Here is a 17,869-nt window from a genome sequence, read left to right as displayed (position 1 = left end):
CCCTCCCCTCCTGGAAAACCTAATTCCAGTGGACAAAGCGGGAAGGTCCCCTGACGGGCCTCTCGGGACCCCTGTGATGAAGCCCACATCCCACGTAAAGGTGGTGGCGGTGTGTGCAGGGCGCCACTGGAGCCCGTGGCTGTGCGCAGACGTCTGGGAGTCCTGCAGCAGTGCACAGGAGTAGACCCACCCCGCTCTGGTCCCCAGGGTCTCAGGGTGCGAGACTGCCTTACCCCTCTCTTGGAACATGCCCTCCCATTCTCATCTCAGCCCCTTTCCCTGCCACCCCTACTCCTGGCCAGTTGTCACAGCCCTGCCTGTCTACTCTAGGATACCATCTCTTGGCTTCAGTTATTTCCCAAAAATCTCCAAAGAGGTCCCTGACGTGACAGGTTTCCTGAAGGCTGTGGACACAGGCGCTGTTTATTGGCGGGAGGCCAGCCGATCCCACCCCAAAACGGAGGAGGGTGGCTTAGCCCTCCATCTGCTGGCTCTGCCCTGAGGCTGCCTCAGCTGAATGCCTCACAGGACTTGGGGCTAGCTTGAGAAAACAGGCTCACGAAAGCAGAGATGCCCTTCCCGCCTCAGGAAGGCAAGCAGGGTCAGCCTCTGGAAGTCAGTTAGTGTCACACATTCTCACATAGAAGGAACAAAACCACATGACCGTGTCAACAGGCACGGTGTTTAACAGAATTCAGCATCTGCTCATGGTGAAAACGTTCAAAACCCAAGAAGAGGGCTTCCCCAACCTGATAAATGGCATCTGTGAAAAACCCATGGTTATATTTTACCGAATGGTGAAATGTGTTCCGCATTAAGATCAGGAATAAGAAAAGACTGTTCTTACCGTTACTTGACATTGTACTAGAGGGTCTAGCCAGGGCAGTTAGGCAAGAAAATGAAAAGTTGTCTGGGTTAGAAGGCAGAAGTAAAGCTCTACAGATGACATGATCATGTATATAGGAAATCTAAGGAAGCCACTAAAAATGCTGTTATAACTAATAAATGAATTCAACCAGGTTGTGGTATATAAAGTTGATTGTATTTCTATATGCTTGTAATCAGAATAAAACGAAATGAATGAAACAGTCTCATTTACAACCGCATAAAAACAAACACGTTTAACAAAAGAATTACACAATTTTTATTTTGAAAACTATAAAACGTTGTTGAGAGAAAGTAAAGAAAACCTAAATAAATGGAGAGACATCACATGTTCTTGCATTGGAAGCCTTAACATTGCTAAAATGATGGATTACATAATCCCTATAAAAATTTTGCAGAAATTTGACAAGCTGGTCCTAAAACTTACATGGAAATTGAAGGGATGTAGAGTAGCCTAAACACTCTTGAAAAAAAAAAAAAATCAAAGTTGGAGGACTTACATTTACCAATTTCAAAACTTAACTGCAATACGATAGTAATGAAGATGGTGTGGTAGGTAATAGCATAAAGACAAATACGTAAATCCATGGAATATGATTGAGAGTCTAGAAATAAACATTTACATTTAAATTCACACAATTAACTATAAAACTCTTAAAACATAGGCATGAATCTCTATGACCTTGGATTAGGCAAGGGTTTCTTAGATATAACACCAAAAGTGCAAATAACAAAAACATTGATGTCAGAAGTCATCAAAATGAGCAACTTTTATGTTTGAAGGATATCATCAAGAAAAGACAACCCATAGAATAAGAAAAAATGTTTGCAAATCATTCATCTGATAGGGAACTTGGATCTAGAATATATAAGGAAATCCCTATAACTCAACAGACAAATACTCCAGTTAAAAAATGAGCAAAAGACTTGAGTAGACGTTTCTCCAAAGAAAAATACACAGATGGCCACTAAGCACATGGGAAGATGCTCAACGTCATTAGCCATCAGGGAGATGAAAATCAAAACCACAGCAAGATACTACTTCATGCTTGCTATGATGGCTATAATCAAAAAAGACAAGTGTTGGTAATGTGGAGAAATTGAAACCCTTGTACATTGCTGGTGGGATTGTAAAATGGTGCAGTCACTTTGGAAAGTAGTCTTTGGCAGTACCTGAAAGAATTAAACACAGAGTTACTATATGACCAGAGTTAACCGTATGGTACCACTCCTACTACGTACCCAAGAGAAATGAAGACGTATGGCCATTCCAAAACTTTGATATGAATGTTTACAGCAGCAGCATTTACAATCGCCAATTGTAGAACACACCCAGCATCTACCAGTTGATGAATGGATGAAGTTATATTTCACATAAAGGAATATTACTTGGTAAAATCAGAAGGAATACAGTACTGTTTCATGCTACAACATGGATGAACCTTGAACATATACTAAGTGTAAGGAGCCAGATACAAAAGCCCACATATTCTATGATTCTCTTTATACAAAACGTCAGAATAGACAAATCCATAGAGACAATAGATGAGTGGTTGTTTAGGGCAGGGGCTGGCGGGTGGAGGAAAGGAGAAAGGGACCCTCGACAGGTATGGGGTTTTTGTTTGGGGTGATAAAAATGTTCTAAAATTGTGATAGTTGGCATTACCCTGTGAATATACTAAAAACCATTGAGTGATAACTATAAATCAGTGAATTTTATGTTCTATGAGTTATTCGTTAATCATATATATCACATATGTGTGTATGTATATAGATATCATATAAATATATGTATGTATACACACAGATACATACACACAAGCAGTGTGCAGCTCTGGACTGATTTCCTGTTTAACTGTTCATAGCCCAGCTTTGCCTGGAGCCAGTTGCCCGCCCCTCCCCTCCAGCCCCAGTTGGGGTCCCGAGCTGCCCTCACCTACCATTGTGAGCTCTATGCACACACACATTTGTGGTCTGCTGCCCCACAGCACTTCTGGACAATCCTGTGCTCCTGTGCTTTCCTGGGGCAGTGTCAGGGGGAGGCAGGTGTCTGGGACTCCAGAGCCCTTTCTCAGGACCCCTCTGTGTCCCAGGGGTTGGCCCAGCCATCCCTGAGGTACATTGCTGACCTTGCGTCCAGGATGGGCCTGGGTAGCAGCACCCCCTGAGAAGAGGTTGTGTGCCGCTCCCATCTTGGGTCAGGAACCCAAGTGGCTCCACCACTCCCGGGAGAGTCAGCCCAGCACCCTTGGCCTCCCCTTGGCCCTGTCTGCCTCCTGCCGGCTACCTGAAGATTTTTTTTGTTGGAGGGGGTGTGCAGTTGGAAAGGAAAAGTGCTTCAAAGAACTCAATGGAGTGTTTGAGGGCGACGGGGTGTGAAGAAGAGGGAACGGTTGTTGTGGGTCTCCCAGGGCCTCCCAGCGAGCCCTCCCCTGCCCCCCACCCTTCACAAGCACGGAGACTGGTGCTTATACACAGGCTTTTATTCCGGAGTCAGGGGCCACCTCCCTTCCCTGGTCCCTGCTCCCTACCCTCCTGTAGAACCCCTCACAGATGGGGCTTGTCCTTCATCTGCCCCTCAGCAGCCACTGCCAGCTAAACAGGCAAGTTCAGGGAGAGGGACATTCAGGGAGAACCCTTATCTTGCCTCCGCAGACAACCCAAGGCCAAGGCAGGCAGAGACCTCCCTGGAATCCTCACCCCCCCACCCCACCCCCAGACTGAGAAGGGAGGAACCAGAGGGGCCCAGGTGATGCGTGTAGTCAGCAGGCAGCAACCTGAGCTCACAGCGGCCAGGCCCTCTGCCCCTAGAGAGGTCTGTGGATGTGGATCAGACAGATGCCCCGCAGCCTTTCCCTTCCAGAGGGACTTTGGCCACGAAGCGTCTCATTTGGGGAGGGCTGGGGACAGGTAGGGGAGATGGCTGGACGCGGCTGACCTCTTCACCTGGAAAAGGTAGGAAGCACTCCTGGGAACAGGTCCAGGCTCTGATGGCCCAAGGGAGAGGCCAGGGGACTGGAAGGGGCCGAGGGGTCCTTGGGAAGCCCTGAGACCTTCTGTTCCCGGAAGAGCGGGACTGTGACCACAGGACACCTGGAGAGCTGGTCCCAGAGGCCACAGGAACGTGCTCAGAGCCACCTGCAGCTGGCTAAGGGGTGCACCTCCCCAGAGGCAGAGGCGCTCGTGGGGCAGTGCCATGGGTCGGCCCTGTAGAGGCCTCCTGTGGGCACAAGGCCTCTGGCCTGGGGTCTGGCTGGGGTGAAGGAGGGTTGCTGGGTCCCAGAGAGGACCTCCCAGGAAACTGTGGTCTCTTATTGGAAGAAAACAATCCAGAGGTGAGGGATCCCCCTGTGAGGCCTTGCCTTTGAGTGATGACCCCTTCAGAAGATTCCAGCCAACACCAGGGGAAGCAGTAGCAGCAGTCCCAGGAGGAGGCCCCCGATGTGCCCAGGGCTCGCATTTGACCCTGACCTGAAGCCATGCTTTCCAGGGCCCTCTGCATCTGCAGGAAGGGAGAGGCTTGGCCTCAGTCTGGACATCTCTCCCCACCCTCATGCCCACCCTACCTGGCACACACATGGGGACCCAGCGGCCAGGGAGGAAGCTCTTACTCGGGGGGTGCACGCCCCGCCTTGCCCACACCGCCTATGCTCGAGCAGGGTGCTGACATTCTGCAGCTCCGAGGGGAGGTAGGATGGGCTCCACAGGCCTTACCTGGCAAGGAGGACTGCAAGGCCAGGGTGCGCCCACCCACGGCATTGGCGGTGGCAGAGGCGCTGGGGGAGTTGGACAGGGACTTGGAGGAGGAGTGCCCTTTGTGCTTCAGCGTGGTCTGCAGCTCACCTGGCTTCTCCTGGGCTGGAAAGACTGAGGCCAAGATCTCACTGCAATGAGCCAACTCGGCCTCAGCCTCACCCTCCTCCTGGGAGAGGGGTAGCGGCTCCCGTGTCCCCATCAAGGATATCTTGGGGTGCAGAGAACTCTCTGGGATCCTGGAAGGCATTCTTGTACTGCTGGCCTCTTTGTCTGCTGATTTGGGGATGGGATCATGGGTTGATTTGGGGAGGAGGGTAGCTGGCCTCTTATCCAAGGAGAGCAGGCTGTGAGTGGCCAAAACAGAAGGGACCTTAGTTGCTAAGGAAAGTGGAGTCTTTGTTGCCATGGAAGGGGAGTCTTCCGTTACTAAGGAAGATGGGGCCTTGGTTTCTACAGAAGATAGAACCTTTGTTGCCAGGGAGCCTGAGACCTCTGTTACCAAGAAGGGTGGAGGTTCTGTTGCTAAGGAAGAATCAATCCCCTCTCTCCTAGAGCTTGAGGCTTCTGTTGCTAGGGAAGATGGGGCCTCAGGTACCAGGGAAGACAAATCCTGAGCCTCTTCTGGGCCTCTGATGGGTTCTGAGAAGAGAGCCAAGGCCTGGCATTAGTGCTGCAAACAGGATCCTGCATTTCTCACCCCACCGCAATCAAGATGAGACCAAATGCACTGTGAAGACACACACGCACACACGCACACGTGCACCCTCTCCAGCAAATATGTCCCTCGTTGTTTCTTGTGATTGACATTTGCCCCTTCATCCACCTCCTTGTCCAAGTCTTCCCCTCTCCACACTCGTGCTTCCACTTCTACAGGGGACTTCAGCTGGATTACTGTTCCTAGCACACCCATTGCATCTCAGGCCCTGGTCCCTCTGACCACCCATCTGGCCACACACCCCAACCCCTGCACTTGCTCAGGGAGCCCCCGACTCCTCCACCCTCTGCTTGGAGGGTAGGAAGTTGGTCCCTTGGAATGCCAGGGCACCAAAGTAGGTATGCAAGGAGGGCAAAGCAGGCCAAGTGGCCTTGGAAACCTGGACGCGTTGGGGCCGCTGAGGGTTCCTCCCATGGTCCACACAGCTGCTCTGGAGCTGCAAGAGGCTCTAGACCATCCAGTGGGTGTCCCCTGCCTCACCTTCCTTCCCCCTGTGCCACGCCTCCCCACCCCAACCGGACTCACCACAAAGGGAGTTTTTGCAGTGGTAGCCCAAGGGACATTGGGAGCACGGAGTCCCCTCTTGGTAGGGCCTCTGGCCCTTCACGTTCCCCCTGCAGGAGGTGAGGAGAATGCTGGGGGCAGGGTCCCAGCCAACCCTGACCCTATCCCTCATACACACGCCTTGTCTAGAAGTGCTCCCTGGGTCTTACTCAGCCTGAACTAACTTGCTGGACCGATGAGAGCAGACTCCATTGGTGCCCTCATAGCTCCCCAGGAGATGGGCCCCAGATCGGCCCGCTTCCTCTTCCTGAGACTGTGTCCAGCCCGGCCTTCCCCTTGGCTCTTGCCCACCCCTTCCCCCAGGGCTCCCTACCCCACTCACGGGGGCTCATAGTTGCAAACCAGCAAGTGGATGTTGGTCTCCTCAACACCCTGGAGCTTCTCACAGAAGTGGGAGCCACAGCCAATCCTCTCTGTCTTGGCCCAGACCACCTGAAGGAAGGCAAACCCAACAGTTAAGCCTGGGCAAGATGGTTCCTAGCTAGCGTCTCTCTACATCAGCCTTCCATGCGTGAGAGAGGAGGAACCTTATATGTAAGAGCCAGATTCCTGAGGACACACAGCTTCAGGACAAAAATGTCCCAAGCAGTCTCCTCTCAACCAACCACACACACTATTTCACCAGGACTCTATCCCTCTGAAAACCTTCCCCTTTGACAGACCCTCATGAATTCTTCCTGAGGGCTCTTCCTAGAGTCCCTTACATTTTAAATAAGGGATGTAACAAAGGAATGAATCTTAAACGGGTGAATCTTAAACAGGAGAATCTTAAACATTAGCAACTAATCAAAACAAGCTTTTGCACTGCCACTGGCTGAAACAAGCCAATATAGCCTCCCTTTGCTATTTCTAATTTCAGTCTGCCCAGGAGTCACTCAATCTGAAGCCAGTTTTTGTTTGGTTGGTTTTGTTTCATTTGTGCGGTAAGATCAGGCTCTCACTGTTAACTGTGAACAACTTCCCAGGATCGGGGTCTTGCGGCTTGACTCAGCTGAGAGTTCCCTAGGTACCACTGTTGAGCATCTGCCAGGCAGAAATGACCCCAGAGTGCAGATGCCTGAGAGAACACAGGGGTGGAGGCGGGGCGGTCCTCTCCTGCTGGTTCTGCCAACAGTTCCTGCATGTATGGACATGTGAGAGGGGAAGAGGGCAGGGAGGGCTGGGGTTTCACAACTTCCTGATCTGGATGGGTGATGTTGGGATTTCCTTCCCTAAAGATCAGCACTAAAAATACCACCCAAAAGAAACACTGGAAAGTGGAACTGGTGGATATGGGTGGGAAGGTGGCTGGTTCGTTTCCTTTTCCTTTTTAAAAAATTTGTCGTGTTATTGTTTGAACAACAAAAGAGCATTGGGAGGAGGAAAAAAAAGAATTCAATAACACTAATGTTAATTCCTCTACACACACCCCTACACCCCTTGTTCGCAAATGCAAACTTTCAAAATGCAGTAAAGCAATGAGTGACTGCAAGAGTCAGGAAATGCTCTCAGAAGGCTCTCTGAAACCTTCACTCTGTGACCATGTATTCTCTTATTTAAATTTTTATTTATTTATTATTATTCTCTTATTTTAAAATTGTTAGAAGCTAGCTTAAAACAACATTCAAAAAGCTAAGATCATGGCATCCGATCCCATCACTTCATGGCAAATAGATGGGGAAACAATGGAAACAGTGACAGACTTTATTTTCTTGGGCTCCAAAATCATGGCTGCAGATGGTGACTACAGCCATGAAATTTTTTTTTTTAGCATGAAATTAAGACGCTTGCTCCTTGGAAGAAAAGCTATGACCATCCTAGACAGCATATCAAAAAGCAGAGGCATTACTTTGCTGACAAAGGTCAGTCTAGTCAAAGCTTTGATCTTTCCAGTAGTCATGCATGGATGTAAGAGTTGGACCTTAAAGAAAGCTGAGTGCAAAAAATTGATGCTTTTGAACTATGGTGTTTGAGAAGACTCTTTTTTTTTTTTTTTTTTTGTTAGCTATCAAAAAAAAAAAAAAAATCTGTAGAAGATTTCCTGAAATGGGCTTGTTGTCCTTTGAGTGGATGATTGGAAATTGATAGGTTCAGTCTCATTCCAAAAGGTGTTCTTTTCATTTCTAGTGTTTTCCATGCTTCTGAAGTGTCTTCCCATGTCTCAAAATAGCTCAATAGAAAGAGCAGAGGACAGAATATTTTCCTCTTTTCAAACTGATAGAGTTTATCTCTGAATTTCACCTGCCTTGTGTGGCTTTCATTTCCAGAAATCATGGTAAGGAGCTCTATGCTCAGTTTGGAGATAAGTAGTAACTAATTCTGAAAACCTGACCTCTAGTTTCAGAGAAACTTGAAGTCCCTACACTGTAATTTTGCAAAACAGAGATGGCATCCAGTCTTATTTAGTGTTGCTTTAACTGGAAAGTCAGTTTTGTCTTTTTTTTTTTTTTATTGTTGTTGTTATATATATATATACACACAGGCCAGGGAAGAGCTATCTCGATACACCTTTTATGTTACTGGGAAATGACTACAAATATATACTGACTGTAGAAAGGACAGCATAGCTGCTCTTAAAAAAAAAAAAAAGTGTGTGTTTATGATGCATTCACTTGAGTTATGGTCTTCCCTGAAATACAAAGGACGCTGTATCTCTTGCTTTTTCAGAGAACCAAATGAAGTCATGTCAACAAAGTCGTTAGGAAATCCACGGGCATTTTTTTTTTTTTTTCCTCATTTTACTGTGCTTTGCTTTAGTGAACTTTATAGATACATGTTTTTTTTTTTTTTCCCTTGTTAATTTTCTGTTTAGTTGATCTATCCATAAGTGTGAGTGGGGTATTAAAGTCTCCCACTATTATTGTGTTATTGTTAATTTCTCCTTTCATACTTGTTAGGATTTGTCTTACATACTGCGGTGCTCCCATGTTGGGTGGATATATATTTATAATTGTTATATCTTCTTCTTGGATTGATCCTTTGATCATTATGTAGTGACCTTCTTTGTGTTTGAGAAGACTCTTGAAAGTCCCTTGGACTGCAAGGAAATCCAACCAGTCAATCCTAAAGGAAATCAGTCCTGGATATTCACTGGAAGGACTGATGCTGAGGCTGAAGCTACAAGTACTTTGGCCACCTGATGGAAGAACTGACTCATTGGAAAAGACCCTGATGCTGGAAAAGATTGAAGGCAGGACAGAGGATGAGATGGTTGGAGGGCATCACTGACTCGATGGACATGAGTTTGAGCAAGCTCCAGGAGTTGGTGATGGACAGGGAAGCCTGGCCTGCTGCAGTCCATGGGGTCGCAAAGGGTCAGACATGACTGAGCAACTGAACTGATTCTCTTATTTTGCATGTCTTTTTTAAAGACAAAATTAAGATGGTGTGTTTGCTTTATCAATCCCTGGCAGATGAGGAGGAGCAACTTGGACACTCTGAGAAATGACAAAAGATGGACAGTGAGAGAGGGACAGGAGAAAAGAGGGATGTGTTTACTGTTGGGACAAAGAGCCGTGTGTAGCCTCGGCCAGCGGACAACATTGTTTAGATCGCCTGGCACAGTAAGTATCCTCAAGGAGAAAGGCTTCGGGAACACTTAGTTCAGGTCTCTTCAGGACCAGGAGGCCGAGAGGGCGGGAGCCGCCTAGGTTTTCAAAAGAGACAACTGAAGATGGTTTGTGAGAAACCGAACTTCGTTGGGGCCTGGACAACACCCGAATTGCTATGGAGATAAGACTCTTATGAAGGATGGAAGCAGGGGCTTAGGGACTTCTGGGATCTACCTGAGGGGAGAGGTGACCCCGCCCATTGCCGTGCGGGCCCCGCCCATTGCCATATGGCTCCGCCCATCGCCGTGGGGCCCCGCCCCATTGCCATGGCCCCGCCCTCCCGGCCAGCCCCTCACCTGCGTGTAGTGGCCGCACATCTGGCCCGCGGCGCAGCTGATGGCGCTGAGGTTGTAGTGCTCACGCTCGTGGTGCCACTCCTCCATGGCCAAGGGCACGTCCAGCCCCTCGCCCGTGATGGCAAACAGGTTCTCTCCGCGTCGCCCTCTCTCCTTGTTGTGGCCCCACACGCACTGCTGCGCGTAGGCCTTGGCGAAGGCGGCCAGCTCCTCGTCCCACCTCTGCAGGGGCGGGTCAGGGATCAGGGAGGTGAGGACGCCTCGGGCTCAGGGGAGGCGGGAAAGGAGGGTGGGAGAGGGGAGGGGAGGGTGCCCACGATTCTGTGGGGGTGAGGATAGAAGATTGAGGGTGTCCTGGGGGGCCCTCTGGAGGAGGAAGACCTTCCCCTCCTTGTGGGGTGACTCCTGGCGGTGATCTGGAGCAGAACTCTGGGCGCGGTGGGCTTCTGTGGGGAGGTGGGAGGGTGGCACCCCAGGTCCGGAGGAATTAGCCAAACTTGGGACCATCCCTCAACTGTGTGGTTTTAGATAGATTGCCTACTTTTCTGAACTCTCATAAGACTTTGGGAAGAATAAATGGGATGATGTTTTTGACAGTGGAATTATTAATTAATATGAATATCTGTCTACATGAAAGGTGGGTTGTGGTGCCCTGCCAGGGCTGCCTGAACTGTCCTGAAGCATCAGATGTCCAATGAGATGTTCTGGGGCTGGGTGGTTTATTCAGCCATTCTACTCCCTCTACCCACCCACCAGAAATCTGACAGAGGGGCCAGCACTCCCCTTTAACCTCCCACTCTCTGTGGCTCGGATGGTTAAGAATCTTCTTGTAATGCAGGAGACCTGAGTTTGACCCCTGGGTTGGGAAGATCCCCTGGAGAAGGGGATCCCCTGAAGAAGATCCCCTGGCAAACCACACCAGTATTCTTGCCTGGAGAAGTCCATGGACAGAGGAACCTGAAGGGCTACAGTCCATGGGGTCGCAAAGAGTCAGACACGACTGAGTGACTAACACTTTCACTCACTCCCCTTGGGATAGCCCGGCCTCCATGGCTTTTCTAGTTTCAGGCTTCCCTCCCAATTGCTCTCTTGTCAACTAGACAACCACTTGCCCCGAGAAAATGAAGTGTCTCTGTGCGACGCTCACTGAGAGAAGTGTTTCAGAGCTTTGGTGGCCCAGAGAGCTGTCTAGTCCCGAAGGCAGGGTTCTCCAGGGGGGACCTCTGGTGAGATGGTAGGAGGGGGCATTTCAGGTTAGGGGGCCACAGAGGTTTTGTGTCCCTGGCAGGGTCGACAGGCCCAGTGTGGGTGGGAAGAGGGAATTAACGAGGCATCTGACCAAAGGATTGAGGAGGGAAGCCTGGATCCCATTAAACTTTGTTCTTGGCCTCTCCTGGAAATGGATGGCCTGGCAGCAACTCTCGCTCCACCCTCTGGGGGCCCCGCCAGCTACAGGAGCCAGACGGCCCATAAAGGGCCAAGAGCGTGGGTGACCCTGAAGGGAGGGGGCCGTGTGGTCACACCCACTCCTCCCCCAACACACGACATGGTTCTCAAGAGCAGCTGCCTGGGGCAGGAATGGGAACCCTAGCTGGATAGCTCTACCACTGTAACTTTCAGGTGAATCCCCTTCCCCTCTGTGGGCATTTTTTGTCCCAAGTCACTGGTCTCTGAGGTTCTCGCAAATGGGGAGTGGTGGAGAACAGGAATGGGGAAAGGGGCCTGGTGCTGGGGTCCAGGCTCAGGGTGTCTGGGATGACCTTCGGGGCTCCAGACTAGAGCGTAGTAAGCTCCTTCAGGGTGGCCAGCATAGAGCAGGTGCTCAGCAGACATCTGTCCGCTGTTGACATCTATGACACAGCCCTGCTCAAAAAAGCAGGCTCCTCTACAGACCTCGGCTGTAATTTCTGTTCCAACTGGATGCCTTGAGCCCCACCATTAGAGAGTCACTCCTGTGGGTCTTAAGGCTTCTCAGTTGTCCAGAGACCCTTGTGGAGAGGCTCAAGGGTCACAACACCCACCCACAGTAGCCAGTTGGTCACCATCTGAAAGCAAGTCCATTCATTCACTCATTCATTCATTCAACAGTCCTGGGCACTATGCCAGCCCTGGGGTAATGGTCAGAACTAGGAATCTCAAGATCTCAGTGTTATAAACCACTAATTTAGCCACTATGTGGTAACTGACAGCTATGCAATGGCGTAACCTTTACCAAAGGGGGCCATTTAGCCCAACCTGAGGATGGAGACTAGAGGAGGGCATGGCAACCCACACCATGATTCTTGCCTGGAGAATCCCATGGACAGAGGAGCCTGGTGGGCTACAGCCTATGGGGTCACAAAGAGTCGGACATGACTGAGCGGCTGAGCATGCATGCACAAGGATGGAGAAGCTAAGTGTTAAAAGTGAGGCACTGCCAGGTGGAGAGGGGAAAGGTGTTGTGAGCCGAGGCAAAACATGAACCAAGAGGTGGAGAGGGGAAACCAGGTCTTGGTGGGAGGCGACAGCTGCTGGGTTACAGAGGAAGAAGGTGTGCAGGAGGCAAGGCTGGAGAGGCAGGAGGCAGGACCAGACACCCAGAGCAGGGCCTCTCAGGGGCTGGGGCTTTAGCTGGAGGCAGCAGGGAGCCACTGGGGGCCAAGGAAGGGTTTTTAGCAAGGTCAGACCAATGTATCGGACCTTCATGCTGGTTATAAAGGCCAGAGGCTGGGGAAGCAGGTAGAGGCTGTTCTAGAAGTCCATGGGAAAAGAAACACTGAACCAGGATTGTGTCAAAGAGATGGTGGGGGGTGAGAGGAGATGTTAGTCAAGAACAGTTGGGCCTTCTGGGAGGTAAAAGTGGTGATAATTAGACTTGGAGGCTGAGGGAGAGAGGAGTCTATGATGACACCTTCCTGACTCAGCCTGGATCCATTCCCTCTTCTGTATCACTTATTGAGCACTTACTGTGTGCCAGGCACTGTTCTAAGTACTTCACACATAGTCACTCATTTTGTCCTTACACCCACCCTACGAGAACTGTTATAGTGTTGTCATCTCTGACTTACAGCTGGGCACAGAGAGGATACATAACTTGGCTGAGGTCACACAGCTAATAAAGGGCAAAGTCAAATGTGAACCCAGGCCATCTAACTCCAGAGTCTCGCATTTATCACTGCTGAAGCTGAGCCTGAACCTTGTCCCAAATTTAGCCTGATGTCTCAGTCTAGCCTTATACCCTCTTCCTCAGACCACTTCCTACCAGGCAGCAGCACATGTCGTCAGTATCTGAACTGCTTCAGAAAGTGTTGCCCCACTCCTGAGGTCCACCTCTGACTGCAAAGAAGTTCCCAGCCTGTTGCCCCCAGCCTTAGCCAGCAAGAATGTAGGCTATCAGGAACCTACCAACGGGGAAACCGAGGCCCAACAGTGAGTTCCAGGCCTCAATCAGGGAACTGTAGGAACAGCTGGTACCAGCATCTGTGCTGTGCTTAGTCGCTCAGTCGCGTCCAACTCTTTGATATCCCATGAACTGTAGCCCTCCAGGCTCCTCTGTCCATGGAATTCTCCAGGCAGGAATACTGGAGTGGGTTGCCATGCCCTCCTCTAGGGGATCTTCCCAATCCAGGGATAGAACCCAGGTCTCCCAAATTGCAGGCGGATTCCTTACCAACTGAGCCACCAGGGAAGCCCTGGTACCAGCATCAGGGGCTCCTAATTTGTTGTCTGCAGCTCCTGTCGGTTGCCAAGGCTGACAGAACTGGGAAGGGGGATACTGTGTGCACCTGCAGAGCTGTAGATCTTTCTCACAGGTCTTCCTGTCTGACCCCCAGGGCAGGGGTGTCCAGCGTCATGTGATCAGGAAACAGAGGCTTTTGAGGGTCACTTCACCCAGAGTCACGGAACCAGGTTGGACAGAGATGTTAGAACTCTGGGCTTGGACCCCACAGGTGCAATCTTGCTCTTTGGCACCCCCTAAGGGGCCCTGGACACTGCTCCCCACCTAAGGGTGACTGGAGAAGATGGGCCGGTCTAGCCCTCGGCCGGGGGCAGAAAAAGGGGTCAATCGCTCACTTTATCTCTTTTAATCCTGAGCATCCTGTCCCCCAACCCTGCATCAAATAACTCCCCCTCTGACAGTGGTAACTACCTCCCCAAATCTGGCTTCTGTCATTCGTAAGTGTGTCTATCTGCGTATGTCCTCCACCAGCATGCAGTAGTACTTTTTACATGTTTTTAAACCTCATGTAAATATACCCTAGTCTACTTAAAAAATGAATATGTATATATTTTTTGAGATTTCACTTCCCCCTATTCAATATGATATCTCTGAGATTCAGTCATGTTGATATTAGTTGTTGTTTTAGTAGCTAAGTTGTGTCGGACTCTTTGCGACCCCATGGACACTGTAGCCCACCAGGCTCCTCTGTCCACGGCCAGGCAGTGGGTTGCCATTTCCTCCTCCAGGGGTACCACTGAGCCACCAGGGAAGCCCGTATGTTGACATAGAGCTCTAATTATGATCTCATTTTGTAGATGGGAAATTGAGGATCTTTCCTAGGTTAAGGGGCCTTCCCTGGTGGCTCAGTGGTGAAGAATCTGCTGGCAGTGCAGGAGATGTGGACTTGATCCTTGGGTTGGGAAGATCCCCTGAAGGATGGCAAGGCAACCCACTCCAGTATTGCCTGGACAATCCCATGGACCGAGGAGCCTGGTGGGCTATGGTCCATGGGGTTGCCAGGAGTCAGACACCAATGAAGCGACTGAACACGCACGCGTGCACAGCAGGTTAAGGGACTCACCCTGAGTTACTGGCCTGTTGAGTGGTCGAGCAGAATTTGATGTGTGTGATCCAGAGCCTTCTCTGCTCCTGGTTCCTGTTCTCACCCCACCTCCTTAGTCCATCCCTCCTACCCTGGGTGCTGGTTCCCATCCTGCTGCCTGTTTGTTCTTCTCCTCTCCTTGGAAGGCACTTGAAAGATGGTTTCACCCCGGTGTTAGGAACTTCCTGTGTTTCCTCTCCCAGGGGCATGTGCATTTTAGGAGGTGCTGGGAAGGGGTCACTGGGTCGGGAAGCAGGGCTTCTAGGCCCAGTTTACCAGGTGTGGGACCTGCAAGCTCCTGAGGGGCCAGCAAGTCCCTCTAAGCCTCAGTTTCCTCATCTGGATAATGAGACTGCTTATGGGGCCGGAGAATTCTACAGCGTCAGGGACCCTGTTTGTGTCGGAGAGATGAATCTGAGGGATTCATCCACTCATGAATGAAGCCACTCATGAGATGAATCCACTTGTGGAGCGAAAGGGGTTGGCGGGGGTCTAGGCTGCACTCACCATTTGCAGCATGTTGGTGGCCGGCGGGGACACCTGGGTTCGGTAGAGGTTGTGCAGCTCCACCATCACATGTTTCTCCTCTTCACTGAGGGCTCCGGCGGGGCCTGGGGCAGCCCCCAGCAGTAGCAGTGGTGGCAGCAGACACGCCAGGAGGCTGCCGGAGCCGTGCATGGTGGCCAGTCCTCTCTGCCTCTCCCGTTCAGGGGTCTGGCAGCTGGATTTAAAGTCCTTCCTACACAAGCACCACCCTGGCTGGGACGGGCGGGAGGGGCTGAATCTGGAGGCCTGGCCCTGCTCACACCATGTCTCGGGGAGGGCAGGGTGCTTGGGTCCCGACCAGAGCTGAGTCCACTCCCAGCGTTTCTCCCCCCTCAAGAGTCCTTGGCCAGAGCCTCCCTTCTCTCGGTAATGGGGGCTCAGGCCAAGAGCCATGTGAGTTCTGCAGTCCCTCCTGACAGGTCCACAGAATCACAGTAACTTCTGCAGTGACTGCTTGCACACCCAGTGGTCACACCCACTGGGTGCTAAGGACACATAACAGGAAGGAAGCCACATGGACTCTACGCTCAGAGGACTGGGCAAGATAAGAAAGCTGCAGGTGGCTTGTGGAAGGATAGAGGAAGACAGGGTGTGTTTGGTAAAGGTTGGGCCAACCTCAATCTGAATCTTGGTTCTCCTCCCTTTCTAGCTGTGTTTTTGGCAGTTTTCTCAACTGAACCAATGACAGTAATAGTACCTACTTCATGGAGCTGGAAGGATTAAAATGAGATCAGATATACAAAAAGCACCTAGTACGGTACCTGGCACAGAGCAGGCCCTTGATGAGCCTTCCCTGGTGGCTCAGTGGTAAATAATCTGCCTGTGATGCAGGAGACGTGGGTTCAATCCCTGGGTTGAGAAGATCCCCTGGAGGAGGGCATGGCAACCCACTCCAGTATTCTGGCCTGGAGAATTCCATGGACAGAGGAGCCTGGTGGGCTACAGTCCGTGGGGTCGCAAGAGTCAGACGCAACTTTGCGACTAAACGACAATAGCCCCTGACAATAGACAGCAACCACACTGCTTTGGAGTAGCGTTTTTTACTATAGATAAAACTATGGCCTCCATGTGCCCTCAGCGAACGCATGTGCTTGAGGTACTTATTTGGAGGTGGGATGCTGGGACTCTTCCTGCTCTGAATATATAGAAGATAGACCATGTCTGTTTCTTCTTTTGAAATCAAGAGAGCTCACAAAAGCAGAGCCGTGAGTGAGCTGCTGTAGCAAGGACTCTGAGGGGAGGGTGTTGGAAGGGAAACAGGCCCAGTTGCGGTGGTCAAGCCCTTGCATTGTAATGACCGAGCGGGGACCAAGTTCTTGGCCTTCACACGGTAGGAAGCTGGAATCGGTCATTTCTTTAATTAATCAATTTGTTTTTGGCTGCCCTGGTCTTTGTTGCTGAGCACAGGCTCTCTAGCTGTGGTGGGCCGGCTTCTCAGGGCCATGGCTTCTCTTGTTGCTGAGCACAGGCTCTCTAGCTGTGGTGGGCAGGCTTCTCAGGGCCGTGGCTTCTCTTGTTGCTGAGCACTGGCTCTAGAGCACTCAGGCTTCCGTAGTTGTGGTGCACAGGCTTCGTTGCCCTGTGGCATGTGGAATCTTCCCAGACTAGGGATATGACCCGTGTCCCCTGCATTGGCAGGCAGATTCTTAACCACTGGACCATCAGGGAGGTCTTGGAATCAGTACTTCCAGAGTTCAGCTGGGATCCTCGAAGCCTGCACTCTCAGTGAACTATACACATAAGAATAGTCCAGATAGTGCAGTGGGGCAGAATTTATCCACCCGTTCATTCATTCATTTAACAGAGGTTTCACAGAGCTTCTCTGGGTGGGGAAGATCCCCCGGAGGAGGGCATGGTAAGCCACGCCAGTATTTCTTGCCTGGAGAATCCCATGGACAGTGGAGCTTGGACGGCTGTATTTCAGAGGGTTGCACAGAGTTGGACACGACTGAAGAACTTAGTACTGGCACGCTCCATCGTGCCAGGCCCTGAGCTGGGTGAGTAAGAGAGATCTGACGATCCCCACCATCAGGAACGAGGAAAACCACCAGGAAGCATGCATAGCTTTGTGGATAAGAGTGTGGGGCTTATCATCTGGGTGGCCTTGGGCAAGTTTTTCCCTGCTTGCTGGCCTCAGTTTCCTCAACTGTAAACTGGGCTTAGAACAGAACCTACCTCATAGGATGGTTGTGAGCATTAAATGAGTTTAAACACGGACAGGGCTTGGGATGGTGCCTGGCACACACTAAGTGCTCATTGAGTTAGCCAATATGAATGTATTATTATTATTATTACAGGTGGGAGGAATTACAGGGCCTTCAGTTCTAATAGAGAAAAATAATGCAGCAGCCTGGCCTGGCTTTTCCTCTGGGAAGGATCCCCTCTTGGACTGGGGGAGCGCACAGCTGGAAGGGGAGGACGTGTACACTTGGAGGGGAGGTAGACTGCGGAGGCAGAGAAGGAGGAGCCGGCTTGTCTGAGAGGGGAGGGTGAGATGGGAATGAGACTGGGAAGTTGACCAGAGCTGGCCTGACTGTTTGGGGACTGCTATGCAGCCAGAGGGCCCTACTCCACATGCACACATCCCCCCATGGGCTCAGAGCCCTTGCTGTGTGGGTGATCTCATTTACTCCTCAGATGACAGCTCTGAGGTGGGTACTGTCATCACCACACACGAGAAAACTGATGCTCAGAGAGATGAAGTGATGTCCCCAA

The 17,869-nt window shown here is 50.8% G+C and overlaps 1 protein-coding gene across 5 annotated transcripts; it reads right to left on the bottom strand.

The window, feature by feature from the left end:
* Positions 1–686: 686 nt before the first annotated feature.
* On the bottom strand, positions 687–15,472 carry PI16 (peptidase inhibitor 16). Of its 5 annotated transcripts, none has more exons than XM_027525315.1 (7): positions 15,116–15,472; positions 9,807–10,028; positions 6,243–6,352; positions 5,882–5,970; positions 4,600–5,280; positions 4,248–4,387; positions 687–2,058 (listed from the first exon to the last, which is right to left on the bottom strand). In XM_027525315.1, the coding sequence occupies exons 1-6, from the start codon at positions 15,284–15,286 to the stop codon at positions 4,266–4,268; spliced, it is 1,395 nt and encodes a 464-aa protein (XP_027381116.1). In that variant the 5' UTR covers positions 15,287–15,472; the 3' UTR covers positions 687–2,058; positions 4,248–4,265. The 5 variants fall into 5 exon arrangements, with proteins under 5 accessions (XP_027381116.1, XP_027381118.1, XP_027381119.1 ...); XM_027525317.1 differs by having other exon boundaries at positions 4,729–5,280; XM_027525314.1 differs by lacking the exon at positions 687–2,058 and adding an exon at positions 3,351–3,831.
* Between the last annotated feature and the right edge of the window lie 2,397 nt (positions 15,473–17,869).

This window comes from Bos indicus x Bos taurus, chromosome 23 (genome assembly GCF_003369695.1).
Source record: "Bos indicus x Bos taurus breed Angus x Brahman F1 hybrid chromosome 23, Bos_hybrid_MaternalHap_v2.0, whole genome shotgun sequence".
In the NCBI taxonomy this organism is placed as follows: Eukaryota; Metazoa; Chordata; class Mammalia; order Artiodactyla; family Bovidae; genus Bos; species Bos indicus x Bos taurus.
The sequence above is the reverse complement of the archived record's forward strand: the minus strand, read 5'-3'. Positions and strand labels throughout refer to the sequence as shown.

Bases quoted from the DNA above. Each gene is read 5' to 3' on its own strand.
- PI16 (XM_027525315.1), bottom strand. From the start codon at position 15,286: ATGCACGGCTCCGGCAGCCTCCTGGCGTGTCTGCTGCCACCACTGCTA. The intron at 6,353-9,806 runs GTGAGGGGCTGG...GCCTTCCTTCAG, and splicing joins TGTGCGGCCACTACACGCAG to GTGGTCTGGGCCAAGACAGA. The intron at 5,281-5,881 runs GTGAGTCCGGTT...CTCTCTTCTCAG, and splicing joins CTGCAAAAACTCCCTTTGTG to AACCCATCAGAGGCCCAGAA.